This window comes from Mytilus californianus, unplaced genomic scaffold (genome assembly GCF_021869535.1).
Source record: "Mytilus californianus isolate M0D057914Y unplaced genomic scaffold, xbMytCali1.0.p SCAF_7, whole genome shotgun sequence".
In the NCBI taxonomy this organism is placed as follows: Eukaryota; Metazoa; Mollusca; class Bivalvia; order Mytilida; family Mytilidae; genus Mytilus; species Mytilus californianus.
In genome coordinates, this window is record NW_026262723.1 from 34,448,593 (window position 1) to 34,467,102 (window position 18,510).

General features: G+C 33.4%; 1 protein-coding gene across 1 annotated transcript; it reads left to right on the forward strand.

Moving 5' to 3' along the window:
* The first annotated feature begins 620 nt into the window (after positions 1 to 620).
* Positions 621 to 15,274, forward strand: LOC127709500 (uncharacterized). The gene is made up of 8 exons (XM_052215103.1): positions 621 to 688; positions 3,277 to 3,454; positions 5,007 to 5,086; positions 7,053 to 7,127; positions 8,351 to 8,371; positions 10,636 to 10,653; positions 14,118 to 14,129; positions 15,112 to 15,274. Exons 1-8 carry the CDS (start codon positions 631 to 633, stop codon positions 15,258 to 15,260), a joined length of 591 nt encoding a protein of 196 aa, XP_052071063.1. The 5' UTR covers positions 621 to 630; the 3' UTR covers positions 15,261 to 15,274.
* Positions 15,275 to 18,510: the final 3,236 nt, after the last annotated feature.

Sequence of the window (18,510 nt, forward strand, 5' to 3'; positions counted from 1 at the left end):
GATAAACAGTCGGTCTCTGAAGTATACGGAATCCACTATAATTTACAAAAGATTTTCAAGCAATCTATTACAGTTTTGCTAGTTGAATTTGTTAGAATTATTGGACTGATTAAAAAAAATGAAAACAACACTTAATCAATTTCCGGCGTCAGAAGCGCTTTTATGGATTCACCCTCATCAACAGCGCTCAAAGCTGAATATTTGAAAGCCAAGGATGTATAAGAACCGAAACAGTTGAGGAGCTATATGACACAAAAAAACAGTATAAAAACAATAAAATCAACTTTTTTCTGACATTGACCTAATATTGTATATTTTATCTAGTTCGATTCACAAGATGATGCATGAGTATTGATTTATTTGCTAAAAATAACAAAAGTTAATGATGCAAAAATTAAAGACATTAAATAGGACATAATCAACTGACTATGAAATGCCTCATTTCATAATGTCTGGGACAAATTAAAACTAAATGAGTTATTTTCTAACATCAATTTAGTGATTTCTATCCTAATTGATCTTAAAGATATATAGCTTCATAAATTCAAAGAAAGAACATGTTTGCATATATAAATACTGGTAAATATGGAATGAGTCTATCACAAAATTTGACAGACTACTAATTGTACTATGGAGAAAGCCACCTTTCTCTTTTTACTAGGACTAGGAGTAGTTAGCTTTTATGAAGGTAAGGTTTAGAAGATGTTTGGTAGTACTATAAAAAAAAGGAAAAACCGGGTATGGTTTGCATGCAAATTAAACTTATTCTTAAATTAATTTCTAAGCAATTTTATATACTTAATAGAAAAAAAACACAACTTTTTCCTATGCGAAGTGAAAGGGATATCATTTTGCTAGAAAGCAGTTGGTATATGTGGAAAGATGAAAAGGGAGAACGAAAAAGAACAAAAAGACGGAAGAAAAAACAAAGTGAGAAATGGAACAAAATAATGGAGAACAATGACTTCGACAGTTCTCCCTTTAATTTCGGTGATGCATACGTGTACGGATTTTGAAAAATCCTAAACTTTCTACAACTGTACAGTTTGTAGAACAACTGAAAATCATGAACTGCAGTCTCTTTGACATTCTATCTTGTTTCTATACTGCATCTATTAAAAATGAACTTGGAATATAGTATGCCACAAATACATTTAAGTATGCCTTATTTCTTAAATTACATCTAACAAGTTTTAGCTTTCTAAAAAAGCTTTGGAGTGCCTCGCTCTATCATAATTTTAAGTAAGAAGTGGCTCATGTAGTTATCTAAGTACGTGAATGGTGTTATTTATCCCTTTGTGCATATACTCAAAGTGTGATCTTATAAGCCCGTCTTAGATGGGTTTATTATGAATACATCCTATAAAAACTTAAATTTGCTTTAACCAATTCCCACGAAAATAAAACGGAACATTTGGATCGATAGACGAAAACTTTCTTTTGATTCTGATGTGTCGTCATTTCAGGGATACCGTTGATTTTGAAAATTTATGATTTGTCATTCTACAGTTATGGGAATTATGCTAAATATTCTACATGGCATACTCTAGATCTAGAATGTTTTGATTAACTACAAACTTTACACTGGTGTTGGTATTGGCGAATCTAGACTCGCTTTGGATTTAGATATTTTATAGTTTGTCGTTCAATAAAGTTATAAGACTTTTAACAGTCAATTTTGACGCAATATTTATTTTCATATGGATATCCTCATGCATGTTTTAATTTCCTACGCTGCAATGTTACTAAGTTGTTATTAGATGCATAAATATTTCAGATCTTCTCACAATAATTCTAATGCACGAATCGGGGGTATCATGTGGTCTTGACATAGCTGGGTTTTTTTATATATCATTTTGTTTTATAACATGGAATATACATGGAATTCTGACAATTTTCTTGAAGATCACTGGCAGTTATATGTATTTTAAGTGTTGGATTATATGCATATATAGTCAGATGAGCACTCAGAAACTAATTTATCTTTGTCCCTCTTCTAATTTATCAACACGAATTGCCTCGACATTATATAGCCAGGTAAACCAGTAAAGGCAAAATCATTCATTGATCGAGTATCAGATTGGATCGCGAATACCCATACTGTAACTATGTCCGTATCTAATATCTTCTCCTGTCCGGGACATGTTCCCAATTCTATATCTAATTCTAGCCAATAGAATCTTTCCTTCATCAACAGGCAACCAATGAGAACCAATATTTGGTACGTTAATTCAAGATGGCGTGAATATCGCATGAAACTGATAACTTCGCAAAGCAAAATTGTCAATCAGGATTGGTTGAGAACTAAGTTTTAGGAGAAAATGGACGATTTAGATTTTCCCGTTGTGAACTTTCCATTTCTTAATAGCAAAATTCCAGCAGCGCATATGAAATAGGTATCTCCCAGTTGATACGATATTCCAGGGCTTGCGTTTCATATAATGATCTTCTTGATAGGGGGCAAATGCTAACATGGAAGATATTGCCTAGATGGTTCCAAGTGGTTATGTTGAATCATCCCTCCGAAAGATTTAAGGACGCCATAATTATCATTTGGGTGACCGTTGTGGCATATTTGTGGTGCATAATACCACTTGCCGATACTACAATCCTGTCCATGATTGTGACATTACCGAGTTCGACTTATCAACGGGTTTTCACTTACATGATCAACACGGCGGGTGCAACATTCGGAGCAGGAACTCATGACGTGCTACGGCACCTCAATTAACCAACGGTTATTATTGGGGCTTGTGTTTCTCAATCTATAGTTAAGTTTTTGCTGTTTATCTTTTTGTTATTTAATTTTGGCCATGGTAATGTCTATTTTACGGACTTATTGTTCCCTTGGTAGTGTCTCTCTCTGTCTCTCTCTGTCTCTCTCTCTCTCAATGATACGAATAAATGTAAATACCGTGACTACGTCCTTAATCTTGCAACCCAGCAACCAAATAAAAACAAGAGACACCAAAGCTGAACATGCGGTCCTAAACAGAGAGTCAACTTCTAAATCGTCAAGAGTCTTGGCAATTTGTTAATTTTAATAGAAATGATAAAACATGTATTGTCAGTTTTGTCAGACGATAGAGAAGATACGTGTACCGAAGGACAATCAAAAACACACCCCACCACAGAACATAGTCATATATGGAGTCCGTAAAACTATTCAAGGGTTAACTTCAACTTTTAGAACCCCTTAGTTCAATGGCTTTCTTTAAAGCAGCACCGCCATATTATATTTCCCGGTTGATAGTATTTATTTATATTCAATTTCAGCTGATGCAATATGTTCGATATCTTGTAGCTGGATTGGAAAAACCTTCATCAGAATAGAAGATAATGCCAACTTCAAGTTCTCATGTGAAGATACTTCTACATACACGATGTCCTTGGGAAACGGCAAGAGTTCAACGGAACAATGCGTGTGGTTGTCGGGTGCATTTTTGGTCGTAAGGTAAACATAAGTTTAAAATACTGATACGTGTAATTGTGGAGTCATATTGCAAAATATCAGTTTTCCGTCTTCAACTTGGTTCTTCTACTCGGTGCTTATCGTAATAGGGTGAATGACAGTCAATGTAAACTCAGATAAGGGATAAAAAAAGAGTGATAGAAATGATATGTAATTTATGACATTCATTTGTCAACTTCCGAAGCAAGGTTGTCGACTGTTCGAACTGTCCCGAAGTTCTCCGTTTGACTGCCGAGTTTATGAGCTTCGGTCCTTGCTTGGAAGTTGATTCATTTGTGTGTGTTAAAAATGTATCTTCCTATAAATATATTTAATATTTGTCGTAATTATCTGTGTTTGTATGTTTATTTTGGCTTATTTCATTGATCAATTTATTAATATAATAATTCTAAATAAAAGGACATGTGAGGTTTATATTTATGAGACAGCAAACCAACGACTCAAAAATTAAAAATTAAACTTATCTAGGCGTCAATAAAAAAAAGTTTGGGGAATAATTCATGTTACACCGGAAAGAACCCTGAATCTTCATCGACAAATAACTACAAACAACCACGTGCACTGACGAGGTATCTTACATAGGACTGACATATAATCACGTCGCTGTATTAAACAAGATTTTCTAAATTCTCAACTCTTCGATTGTAAATCGAGCGGTGGAATGACAAAAACTCACTTAAAAGAACATACAACACACCTGTTTCGAGGAAGCACTTACTGTACATGTAAGTCTGTAATAGTGGTTTAAAAAGATAAGTGTCCTCATCATCCGTTTTGTATGTTGATAAAGTTGCTACTATTGAACAACGTATAATCGACCTCTATTGATGAATATATTGATATCTTATATCCAGCGGCAAATATTACAGGCATATCAGGACGAAAATAAATGTGTGTTTTATGAAAATTAACCCTGCTCTATACTAAAGACCGAAACGCTGAACTGGTTTTGTATCGTGCTGGTTCATAAGTTAAGGAACCTCAGGAACATATACAGTCAAACATTCTATAAAGATCACCTCTATTTAGGCTTATCGACCTGTCTTGTCGGGTCACCATTTTCTTGTATCTTTGTAGTAATACCTATTTTGAGCCTCAATTAAAAGGTCACCTCTCTTATAAGCTCAGTTTTCTCTGGTCCCCGTGTGACCTTCATATACAGGTTTGACTGTATGTCACTCTATCCGATCACACTATTCCGATTTCGAGCCGACTAGTATTTGCTCGAACTACTAATCGGAGAAGCAGCAGATACCAACTTTTTAGAAATTGGTTCGAAACAATATCCTTCTTCCGCACTCGAGGCAAGCACGCTACCACGAAACCACCTAGTAGGCGATTAACTTCAGTAAATAGAACATATGACCGCCATTATACCAAAACCCCACTTGTTCTTCCTACTTATAGATACCTTCGATCTTAATGCATACACGAGTTCAAATATTAATAACGACAATGATTTCTTCTATAAGATAATAAACTTTCAACGGTATTTAACACGCATTGTAAAAGTGAACGATGATTCGTATTTCAGGAGGAACCAACATGAATACAGATGCTGGAAGATAACACATGATGATAATGTCCATGTATCTACTTTTGTAACGCCATGGCGTGAGTATTTTAAGACAAAGAATCTTATCATGGCCCAGTCAGATATAAACGTTTTGGTGATTTCACATACAATATACAATGTACACAAGCTAAGGTCAAATGCCGCTGAAGAAAAAAAAGAAACTGACGATAATCTGAGGTTGAAGTAGTTTCAAAATTAATTGATCACGTGATCGGTAAGTTTACAAAAAATAAAGTATAGGAAAAAAATGCATTTCTCATCTTCGATAATCTTCGTGTTTTCTCGAGAGAAAAAAAGTGACACAGCATATCATTAAACTAAGTACCTTTGATAAAAAAAAAATACGAAATGCATCTTACTTTTTATGTATGTTTAGTTAGTGATTACTATTTTTATATTCTCTACTTTTCACACGATTTCAAAATCGTGTACACACTTGAGTCAAGTGGAATTTAATTTATTGACTCAAAGTAAAATAGGGGGGTAGCAGGAGGATATTTTCCGGATTGATCATTTATTTTCATCTGTTGCTACGCATGCTTTTTACCACGTTTATACACATTTGTTTCCTACATTTTGTATTGCAGAATATGCATTTTCATCCTGTTTTTTGCAAAGTTATTTGTTTTCAGTTCTTACCAGGCCAAGTTATTCATTTTCCAAAATCCTCCTGTTCCCCTTCACCCACCTCATCCCCCCTTAAAACCTTAAAACTCAATTGGTCGTCCTCTTACAATTAAATAAACAAAAACAATAGAAACGGCATAGTCATTAGAAACGATAATTAAATGTGTGTTACCTCCTCAGCTTTAATATCAATTTATCACTAAATCGGTTTCAGAACTAGTGCATAAACCTTTAAAAGGACACAATAAATTAAATGCTTCCATAGACAAGCAAAAACAATATTTAAAGAAAGGGGAATAGCGCCTTTAATCTTTAGTCTTTAGTTTTCTATGTTGTGTCATCTGTACTATTATTTGTCTGTTTGTCTTTTTATTTTTGGCCATGGCGTTGTCAGTTTGTTTTCGATCTATGAGTTTGACTGTCCCTCTGGTACCTTTCGTCCCTCTTTTAAAAAGGATATAATGGAAGGATAAGCTTGATGTCTAGGTCTTACTTGCAATTATTTCGGCAAAAGGTAAATTCAATTTAGAAGACATATGATTCAAAGAAAATAAAAGCTTCTTGAAATGAAAAATCAACATATTTGAAATGTCCCAACAACAAATATAGAAATAAGAAGATGTAGTATGATTGCCAATGAGACAACTCTCCACCAGGGACCAAATGACGTACAAGAAAGCAATTATAGGTCACCGTAGGACCTCCAACAATGAGTAAAACCCATACCGCATAGCATGCTATTAAAGACTCCGAAATGAAAAACAGTAAAACAATTCAAACGAGAATACTTACGGCCGGATTATTTATAAAACAATTGACGAAAAACAAATGTGATAAACAGCAACAAACGACAACCACTCAATTACAGGTCCCTGACCTGGGACAGGATCATTCAGAATGTGGCGGGGATAAATATGTTTGCGGGAGCTAGCCCAAAAGTTGCTAAGACACTTTATGAACGCTCATAAACACGTATCGGAAATTTAATAACACATTTTCCTTTACGATTAAAGTAAAGGACGAATGCAAAAGTGTAAGGATCAAATCATCAATTTTGAGTTTTCATTTAATGTCGTTACACAAGAAAAAGCTTAAAGCCACAGACCTGTGCTAGGGGTCGTCTTAAATTTGCAGTGAGGTGAGTTTTTGCTGTGTGTTGAAGGACTCACTGTGATTTTGAGATGAAAAATAGCAATAAAGCACTGTGCCTTTGCTAATTGTGATTTGCTATGCAAGTACTGCTTGTGTGTCATGGATGAATATCCTATATCCTTTCTTTAATATCAATTGAATGTAAATTAAATCATTTGGATCATACGGCTTAAAATTTGGAAAAGTCCCGAAACTCGAAATTAATGTAGTAATAAAATATTTCAGGATTTTTTAAGCAGCCACCGGCAACAATATGTGACGTCTGTGGTGGATTTCAGAAGAAAGCAATAATTCATTTTGGTAATTATATTATTATTAAAGTGATAAATTTGCGGAAGAAGAAGAAACTACATGGTCTCACAAGTCTTACAACTACAATACAAAAAAGAATGTGTCCATAGTACACGGATGCCCCACTCGCACTATCATTTTCTATGTTTAGTGGACCGTGAATTTAGGATCAAAATCATTAAGATTAGAAAGATCACATCATAGGGAACATGTGTACTAAGTTTCAAGTTGATTGGACTTCATCAAAAACTACATTGACCAAAAACTTTAACCTTAAGCGGGACAGACGGACGAACGGAAGGACGAACGAACGGACACACAGACCGAAAAACATTATGTGGGGCATAAAAATGGGATGTGGTATGACTTCTTACATGTATGACACAAATATCCAGAGACCACAGGATAAACAAAAACGCATACCGTATAATTAGCTTTAAAAGTGTCCGGTTGCCGTATGACAAACAATGAATTGGATATGCATTCATTTCTCCGATATCAATGTTTAACTGTTTTTAAAAGTGAAATCTAATTTTATTTGAACAACTGTTTTACATAGAATAAACAAATCTGGTAAGTATATGTATTTTTACACAATAAAGTCCTCAATTCTAATTAAAATATAGAACTCTGATTTCGTAATCTCCATAAGAACCAGAGTTCTATATTTTGATAAGATTGTAAAGTCCTCCCACATTTTGATATTTACAATGAACCTATGAACCTTTAGATGGTTTGATGAAAATACAATTGTTATAAAAAATAAACCAATTCTAAAATGGTATACTAGCCTCTTGATCTTAACAAAAAAATCATACCGTATCGATGCATATCTTAGTATGAGAGTATGGTATAAAGTTCGAGTAGGAAAATTAGTTTTTTTTTATCTCGTTCGAATGCTTGCAATTTGATAGTACAATCAATACTTGCTGCTACATGTATTCCGGTGAGACAACGACACTAAAGATTCAGGACAAATACTAGTCGGTTTAGAGTCGGAATGTCCTCTAATGGTAGTCTGTTAGTTTCTATGATTGCATGTACGTACAAATCCGGCTCTGTGTGGTGGTCTAATAGAACTGATATTTTGCTTATTTCATTCTGATATAATTTTTTTGATCTTTGTAATCAAATTACATGAAAACGATTGCAAAGCTGTCCGCGCGTAAACAATTAATCTAAACGTCACATGCACAAATTTAGTTACTTATTATTAACCATTTGTTTTTCAGTTCAAGGAAGTAAACCAAACAGTGAGTATTTTCATGATTGTATTTAAGTTTTTCTAAGGAGGTAGGCATAATAACTCCTATTTGTTCAAAAAGTGCTTGTACAAATTAAAATTAGTACAAAATTTGACTAAAAATCACTTATAACTTGTACAATAATTTATAATATGGATTTGGTAAAAAAAAAAAAGCATTGATACACACTATAGAATTCTTATTTAATGGCTACACAATAAACCTTATTTACAAAATACAAAAAAAGTTCTGTATCATTTGTTTGAGCATATGAGTGAATTGTGGCATCTGGAATTTCACAACATCTTTTGCCTTTTACATTAGCATTTACACGAAAGAAACCCCCGCCACCATCTCTTTTACAGATTGATAGTATAGAATAAGGCCATCTGAATTGAAACAAATCCATAGTCGCACACTAGCCTGATCAATGACATTGTTTGAATAATTCTACCCTAAGTTAAGTCGCCGATAATAGTGTGAAGGGTGACATTATGTTAAAAAAGTAGCTTACAATGAACTTGCTTTTAGCAATAACAGTCAGAAGTTTTACAATATATTATGTATATTCCTTACGTAATACCACTGATTGTATGTTAACCTCTTTATTTTATATTGCTGGGTTGCTGTACAATTGACGTATACCACAGATCTCATTTATTTTTAAAATTGAACCTTACGTACACCATGTACACAAAGCAGCTGTTGTATGAACTGAAATAAACAAAATTTACTAATGCCCCCTTTCTTGGTGAGTTTTTCGATTTCAGCTTCTAGGACATCATCATATTTCTTAGCAAGTATCTATCTTGATCATTTTTCTTCAAAACTGTTTCGGCATACTTCACTTTAGCTATAAGCCCAATAAGCTTGTACTTGGTACATACATATAATTGTGCTTTGTTATATTATTTTCTGCTAGTCTCAGAACTTCTTGGACAAATTTATCCTGCTAATCAACAATGCAGGCCATGTTTAAGCTATTACATCAGTTGATTAAATAAACAAAAGAGTGTTCACAAACTCCTGGGATATATATCTTTGGTAATTTATTAAAACAATTGACCCCAAAATAATGAACAGTTGAAAAGTGTTGAATACAAAAATGTTATCCTCCAGCCAATTAAAATGTATAACTATTAAAAATATACAAAAGGTCATCATTTCCATCGTGTTAAATTATCATTTATCCTTTGTACAAATTATAAGTGAATCTTTCTATGTTGTGATGTTACACTATTGTTTCAGATAAGGGTGAAGGTTTGGTACCATTAAAACGTTTAAACCCGCTGCAATTGTTTGCACCTGTCCCAAGTCAGGAATCTGATGTTCAGTAGTTGTCGTTTGTTGATGTGGTTCATAAGTGTTTCTCGTTTCTCGTTTTTTATATAGATTAGACCGTTAGTTTTCCCGTTTGAATGGTTTTACACTAGTAATTTTGGGGCCCTTTATAGCTTGCTGTTCGGTGTGAGCCAAGGCTCCGTGTTGAAGACCGTACTTTGACCTATAATGGTTTACTTTTATAAATTTTGACTTGGATGGAGAGTTTTCTCATTGGCATTCATACCACATCTTCTTATATCTATTTAGTCAAATTTGTACAAGCATTTTTTTGGACAAATTACAATTGTACATGATATATTAGGCATGAAGATGGAATTGATTGCAGATTAGTTAAACTATCTATCGAAAAGAATCGTAAGATACAGTCACAGAAATAATTATTTGATAAATACGCCTAAACAAGTGACAACTCTAGGATAGATCCATGTATTGGATCACCAGTGAAGGCGATACACGGCTTAAAACACATATTATATTCATAATCACTCTAAATATCAGCACAACAATGCTAAATTGTTCTTCCCTCGCCGGGATTCGAATTCATACTATTTGGATATTGAGACAACACCGCCTGCAATGTGGCCAGCGCTCTAGACCACATAATTACTCTAAATATCAGCACAACAATGTTAAATCTGCAAATTTGCGGAAGCATATATATGAAGTTGGCTAGCTCAGAAGGTTCTTCGTGTATACAGTTCTTCTCATGTCAGCAGCAAGTAAGATAGCAGTGTGGTATCCTAAATGCAGCTAACACTTAATTATATATTATGACTACACGAATATACTTCTCAAAGTGTTCAACATTTCTTTCAATGCCAACCATATATCCTTTTGTTTACTTATTCTTTAAATTAACATTTTTGGCTTCCGGGAATGTGCAAATACTTTTGTTCTTTCTACTAAACCTTTTTCTTTACATTATCTAGAACACACGATTGAACGTCGTAAGTATGAAATATTTTATTGCAATTTAAGGATAATTATCAATTATATTTACTACATATTTTAGAACTATCAAAGGAGAGTTTAAGGTAATATATATATGTCGACTAAACAGCAAACATACGACAAAAAGTAATAGGAAGTTCTTTTTTTATTATAATTGTATAACTAATATTCAACTTTGAAAAAATAACATTGATATATTTTGTGCAAATAAGTTTAGATTATGACTAGTATAATACATTCTCTTATGCCTAGTTCACACATTCACGGATTTGACGCCGGATTAGCTACGGATACGATCCGGCATCATTCGTGGCACTCTGTATTGGTCCGTAGATGTCCGTATTGTAGCCGTAGTCATGCGTAGTAGTACTTGTATATCTGGGACAATTTTTGAACATGCGCAAATTTGACCACGGATCAAGCAACCGTAGTATATCCTTACTAAACCGTATTAGAACGTACTGATCCGTTTTAGTCCCTATTAAAACCGTATTCATCCGTACTTATCCGTAGGCCCGAAGGATTTCTACGGTTGTTTCCGGAGAACTACGTATTAGTACGGTTACATCACGTATTTGTTAAGAATACAGTACGATATGTTACGAATTTGTCACGGAACGGCACTATTTCATTACGTTGCAATACGGATAGCTAGGGATCAGGCAGGGTTCTCAACGTCTTTTACGGTTTACTATGTTACAACACGTCAAATACGAAATATTACTGTCCACGACAAACTGGCATCAGGCTTCTGTAGAAATATTCCCTTCTTATAGGGCCCAAGGTAGTCTGTGTATTGCCGTAGAGGTATACATAACATTATCCAACATGAACAAAAACTGATGCTTGCAATTAACTGACTGGCATTGGTTATTGATATGGCACAAAATGCCAGAGCAGTGGTCGAGATACCTGATGACCGACGTAGACGTGGCCGAAGTCAGAGGACTAGGGACTTGCTTCTCCGAAGACCTATCCATGGCCAGTATAAGGCCCTCATGGCTGAACTTTGTACGGAAAATCCAGCTGCTTTTAAGAACTAGGTAAGAATAGACACAAATATGATTCAAGAACTGCTACATGTCGTTGGTCCGAGGATTACGAAGAACACCACCTGGTACAGACAGACCGATAAATAATTTAATAAAACAAAACAAAAAAATCATCGATTCACTGCCATAAAGAAATGATAAATCACAAGCTTAATTAGAAATGATTGACGGCTTAGAAAATGTGGTTATTTGTACTATTCCGTATCAGACCTTTCTTATTCGTACTATTCCGTCTCAGACCTTTTTTATTCGAACTAACCCTTACTTATACCGTAGCAAACCGCTGTTTATCCGCAGTGCATACGCCCCAACACTTGTCGTTGCGTATAAACCCGTGTCATTTCCGTATTAAACCGTGTTGTACCGTAAGAATCCGTATCACTCATGCCGCCAAATGACCCCTTTCCTACTTCACCCTTGGTAGATACGTCAAAACCCGTAGTCACACCGTTGTGCACCCGTATTGGATCCGTAACAGACTACGGAAACTGTATTCCCGGGATCATCCGTGTGATTTAATCCGTAGTGGAACCGGCGAGGTGATCCATGAATGTGTGACCTAGGCATTATGGTGGTGACATGTTATCTATTTCCGGCATGAAAAGGTATTCTTATATCATAGTGAACGGAGTCTGATATGAATAAGCGATACACTAAATGCTTTACTTTAAAAGTCACATTTTCTCTTGGCAACAGATATTTGGATTATTAAAGATAAGCAAAACACTCACATTTTCACCCGAAAATATTCTTTTTATCAAATTGATTCTATTCTAAAGCGTAGAAAAAGCGTGAAAAACGTACGTTTGATAAGAATAGAAGTCTGGGTTCCGGACACAATATTTTCAATACCGTACATGATATATTATTTGAAGCTTGCGAGAATAAAAAATATTTCACCAGGCAAAGATATTTTTTACCATAAGAGAAATTGGTTTACAAACTTTACAGAAATAAATATTGCTCGATATCAAATCGCGGTATCTAATTTCAATAATAATAACAAAATCTCTAAAAGCTCGTTTAATTTGTCAATATAACGGAACTATACACTATAAACTATACAAGTGGGAGGTTAAGATAGCTAAAATAAAACATGGTTAAACCCACCTTTTTCTTTGTCAAATGCCTGTATCAAGTCAGGACTTTACACAGTTGTTTTCTATTCGTTCCGTTTCAAGTCTCAAGTTTGATTTTGGCAGTTTTATGGACTCTCCCTTTTTGAGTTTGGTATTTTTGTTATACTTTTCTTATTTTTATGTTGAAATTAAATAACTAGACTTCATATCAAGCTTATCCAATTCTCACTCATTATAAAACTTATAGTTCTTCTGCAAAAAATAAAAAGATGAAGTATAACATTAGCCGTTTGCAGTTTCCTATAGTAACAAACAAAAGGCATACCCGTAACACATTAATTAACGAGCTGTAAACACCGATTTATGATCTGATATTGTTTCATATGTGTTACCCTTTTTACGGTTCTAAATATGATAATGTTTATGCAAATTTGAGGAGAGGCATGTTGTCAAGCATTTAAGGCAAACATAAACAAACTTAGATGAAATATTTTTGTGTAAATGTTACATTATCTGTATTGTTTATTGTTTATTTGTTTTATTTAGTAGCAGTTTTATTGTTTGGATTTTATACTAATAGATATCTGATATCTTATCTTATATGTGTTAGAGGACGACTATTTCATATTCTAGGGGAGGGGGGGACAGGGGACGATCTTTTGCGGATTGACTATTTTTAAAGTAAATATAAATTTTCGCACTGCAAAGCGGAGCATTTTTTCGCATGCGTAGCAACAGGTGAAAAAAAAAACTCCTATCCCCCCTCCCTCTTCCAGAAAATCAAATGGTCGTCCCTTACTCATACATTTTCTGATCGACATTACTGAAAAAAAAGTCACGACATCCTACCAGCTATTTAAAATGAAACGAACGTACGTATTTCATAGTGAAAAATAATCGTTCTGAAAGAAAAACACGATTCATGACTAATTCATGGATTTTATAAAAGTAGCAACATCTGGCCATTCCCTCGGTGGTCTCGTAATTTGTTCGCTCGCATCGAATGCGGGAACTCATGGGCTCGATCACATGCATGGTCAAACCAAAGACTTATGAATTCATATTCATTTCCTATTACCTTATTAACGTTTTGATATGCCTATAATATTTGCCACTGGACGTTAACATCAATTCATTGTTATCATCACCATTTGTAAAGAATGTAAATATTTCCCAAATTGTCGATTTTTCTCTAAAAATTCAAAAATTCGACAGAACATGAAAGCTTCCTTTGATGCTATATAAAAATACGTCTTTATTAGTTTCATCATGTGACATTTAACATTCATAATTTTCATTCTATATTCTCTGTTTTTCTTTTTTAAACAGTGAGCAGGGGACGTAAGTATATGACAATCTTAATAAACTTTACATGCATTTCTCTTTAGTCATATTAATTTATGAAGAATATGAGGATCAGTGCATGGTTTTTTTGTAGCTAACCAAATTTTCGTTTTTTTTTTTTTTTTTTTTTTTTTTTTAAATAAATATATTTACCTTATTGACATGTGTCGCATTATATTTTTTTTTTGTGAAGGCATTTTTCATATATTAATTTCAGTATTTGTAATTTTAATTTTTATTTCAGTTTCATATTATAACATTTTAAGTGTTTAATATTTACTGCACAAGATACGCATTTCGACAATCAATGTCTCGTCAGTGATGCTCGAGTACAGGATATTTGAAAATTCACAACCTAACCAAACGTTTGAGTGCTGGTAAACCAAACAGGATCAAAAATTATAAGCAGAGCTTTACGCGAGCTCGAGGCAGATTCATTCCTTATTCTATAATGATTTCCATAATTTTATAACAGATATTTAAATTTATAATTTAAATAATATCATAAAAATAAACAATATAATCTGTTTGTAAAATGACATTGATGTGGTAAATCTAAAGTTATAACTCTCTCATACAAAATTGGCCTTAGACGACTTTTCCTGTCCTATCGAGACTCGTAAGGTTTTCATTTTGTTAAACGTTTTATGGTTCGATTTTCAAAGGTAATAAGGATATTCCTGAGCCATGTGCGCAAGAAAATGGTGCATGCATCAATCGTTTTATTTAACTCTGGTTGGCTCGGTAGCGCTTCCAGTGCAGAGTTATTGGTGTTTCCCATTAAAATCAGTAGCTACTTAACTATTTACCGGTGTGTGTACAATTTAATTTTTATAAAAATTTAGAACCCCTTTTTCAATAAATATAAAAATGCTTAAATAAACTAAGTAATATAACAAATATTAGAAAAAAAATCAAGCTTTAATAAACTTCAAAATGACATAATTGTAATTCTTTGATTTAATGTGATTTTTTTCAGGTATTGGTTGCAATAGACCAAAACATTGCCCGATCGTCAATCCTCATGTGGATTGTCCTTGTCAAGGATGTGAAAATCCACAAAATGAGGAAGGAATGTGCTGTCCTCAGTGCCAGAAATCATACGGCTCATTATTTTATGGACACTAGGTGTCAAGGAGAGAGGCATACGTAAAAATAAAAGTTTGATAAAAGCGTGTTTCTTTGAATCTTCCAATAAGTAGCATAATATCGAATATGCTTGAAATGTTTGCCACTGGACGTTAAACAAACACCAATAAATCAATCCATTAGTTATATATATAAATACATTCTACAACGGTTCTTGTATTTTCTTTTATAAGTGCATAGGCTTATCACGAGCAAAAATCGCCTACACTGTAGTATCGTTTATTAGTCGTAAGTTTGGTGTTTCGTAATCATAACATAGTGTTTGGACACGTTATACTTTCTCTTTAATCTTTTTGTCCTGGTCTTCTTAAATCCTCTCCAAATTGGGAATTCATATTTGCGTCTTTGTATTTTCTTATCTATTTCAAATTTACATGCCCAGCAATGCATGATACAAAAAAGGATAAATATTGGATCGTAAAACATGGCACACCAACAGCTGACTCCTTCGGAGATAAAGACGTACAAATAAAAACAAATAACAAGTCCAGATACTTGAATGGCCTATATTCACTTAACCATTAATCATTTGGTTGGGGTTAATATGTTGAATTGTTTGCTTCAACAAATTTGTGGCATACTAAACAACATACAAATTATAAGTCACTAATGGATATGACGTTTCGCATGTCCCTGGTAAGTTTATTCATTGCTAGTTTATATTTTGTATAAATATAATATGTTCAGTTTGTATAAACCACATCTGTGATGGCGATCATGAATTGTGATTGATTGATTGATTGATTGATTGATTGATTGATTGATTGATTGATTGATTGATTTACGCCGCATCATCACAGAAGGTTACTTTGGGACGAGACTCATTATGTTAATGAATAATATTCTTGTTTTGTATCGAATTTTAACTGACAGTGATTAAGGGGACAAGATAATTCAAATGTAAGAGGAAGGTATAGAAGCGAGAAAAACATAAGCAAACCGAAAACACCAATAAAAACCTCAACCTTGCGAATTATGAATAGATGCACTTAATTTGTAATCTCATGTGGTATTTTCGATGACACAACCGGGCTATTTTTTTAAAATGTAAAAACAAATTTTACTCATGTGATACTCTAAGGGTGCGTTCAAGCTTAGGCTTAAAGAAGATTGGAGCAATTTTATAGAGATTCAATCCGATATTTTTTTAAACACTTGAAGGCTTTAAATTACTTTTGAATATAAAATGTAATGCATGTCAAAAAATGGATCAATTGTAAAAGATGAAAAACGAATTTACGCAAAACATGTTTTACATAGGTAGTGTGAAACAGCCTAAAACAGCAAAGAACAAAGAACAAAGTATTAAGGATGTTCGCTCCTCTTATTTTTTAATGCTTGCCAGATATTCGGAATCTTCTGGTTTTATCCATGTAGTGCTATTAAAAATTTTGTCCGCTAACCCCTACTTTTCTTTTCACAATTTCATACCATATAGTTTAAAAAGCCATATTTGAAAATATTATAAAATTCTCGTTATTGTTTAATAGTGTTTGAAAGAAAAAAGGTGCCAATGTTAAATGAATGAAAAATCTAGAGAGTATCATTTCCCGCGATAATGTACATTTAAGTATAAAAACAAATAACGACATGAAATTGATACTATAGTTAGAAAACATTAATGTGAAACAATTTCAAATGGGTTGTTTCAATTACAATCTTTTCATATGAAGAAAACTCTAAGCACATTTGTAAAATTTTTACGAAAATAACATTTAACCAGAAAGCGACACAACTCAATATTTATTAGTAGAGAAAACAAGAATATCGCTTACAAATAAATTTGTAACAATGTATCTATAAGAAAAGGGTTACACTATCTTAAGTAATTTTATTATGAAATAAGATTATTGATAAAATAAAAATAGCATTACCAAGTCGAAGCAGTCCTTGGCCTTGTGCCGTTTCCTTTGTTGATAATGGATTGAAATTCGTCAGTTTGTCCATCTCTTGTCACGGTTCTCTTCGATTTACCACTTAAGATTCGCCAGAAGGAATTAATAAATTTGACTGTATTTACAACACAAACTCTAATATGAGTATAGACAAATGTGTGGACATAGAAACGTTTTAAGGCATGACAGAAACTAGATAAATACATTTTAAATGCATTATACATTGTATGTTCCAAAAAAATTAAAAATATAACTGAATATTGTAGATTCCTTTTTATCCGGTTAAACTGAAATATATTTACCAAATCTCAATTCGGTGCAAATTGACGAAAATTCGACAAAAATTAAAGAAATGACCTTAAAGATTCATAATATTGTTGTTCTTGCTACAATCTACAAGTCCTCTCAGAAATGGTTTTGAATGTTTCGAATGAAGCCGGAAACGCCTCACGAATTTATCATTAAAGATCAGGAGCAAACAAAAATGGAATATTTAGTTTATACTAAGTTCCATCATCTATCAAACGTGATCCCGTGCGTGAATCAAGAAGAAATATGCAATCACATTTTTTCAGCTTTCGAGGTAAAAATTAAAATTCGCAATAAATGGAGAAAAGATAAATCAGTTATTATGTAGTATGTTGCAATACCTTTCTGGTACGGAGTTTTTGAGTAAATCATTGATTGAAGAAAACTCATCTTTTATTTATTATAATTATTGCGTAATCTATAATGAATTTTAAAACTGATTTTGAAATTTCGGAATTTCTAGAGTCCGTTTGGCTGTGCGAGTTCTTTATAACGTCCAGTCAAACTCGAAAAATACCAAAATTCCCTTACATTAATAGCATTAATTACCCTGAGTAATAATCCTTCGTTGTATACCATCATTAAAATAACCTCTTCAATGTGTGAGATTGTGAGTTTGAAGCTCGATTGTGGTAGGTGCTTCCTCCGTCAATAACAACTGGTTGCCACAATATTTGCCAATAGTGCTAACAGTGGCGTTAATCAATAACAACCCATCAATCAATCACTGTGTTTTTAATTTTTAAATGCCATCAAAATATCCTCCACACCTTTTAGATTTGTATATGACATCTTTGAAGTTCTTGCATACTTGAAATGAGCACCACAGATTGAAGATAGATTAGGAATAGTTTATGGAATTTTTGGGGTGTGACGCTTAATATATTTCAGAATCAATCTGTTATGACAATATCCTACACGGTGCTATCAAATCTACCTCCAGCAGAAAAGTTATTAAAATAAGGTAACTTATTTCTTTTTAATGATACATTTTTTTTCAATTTTTAGTTCGGAATTTCTAATCT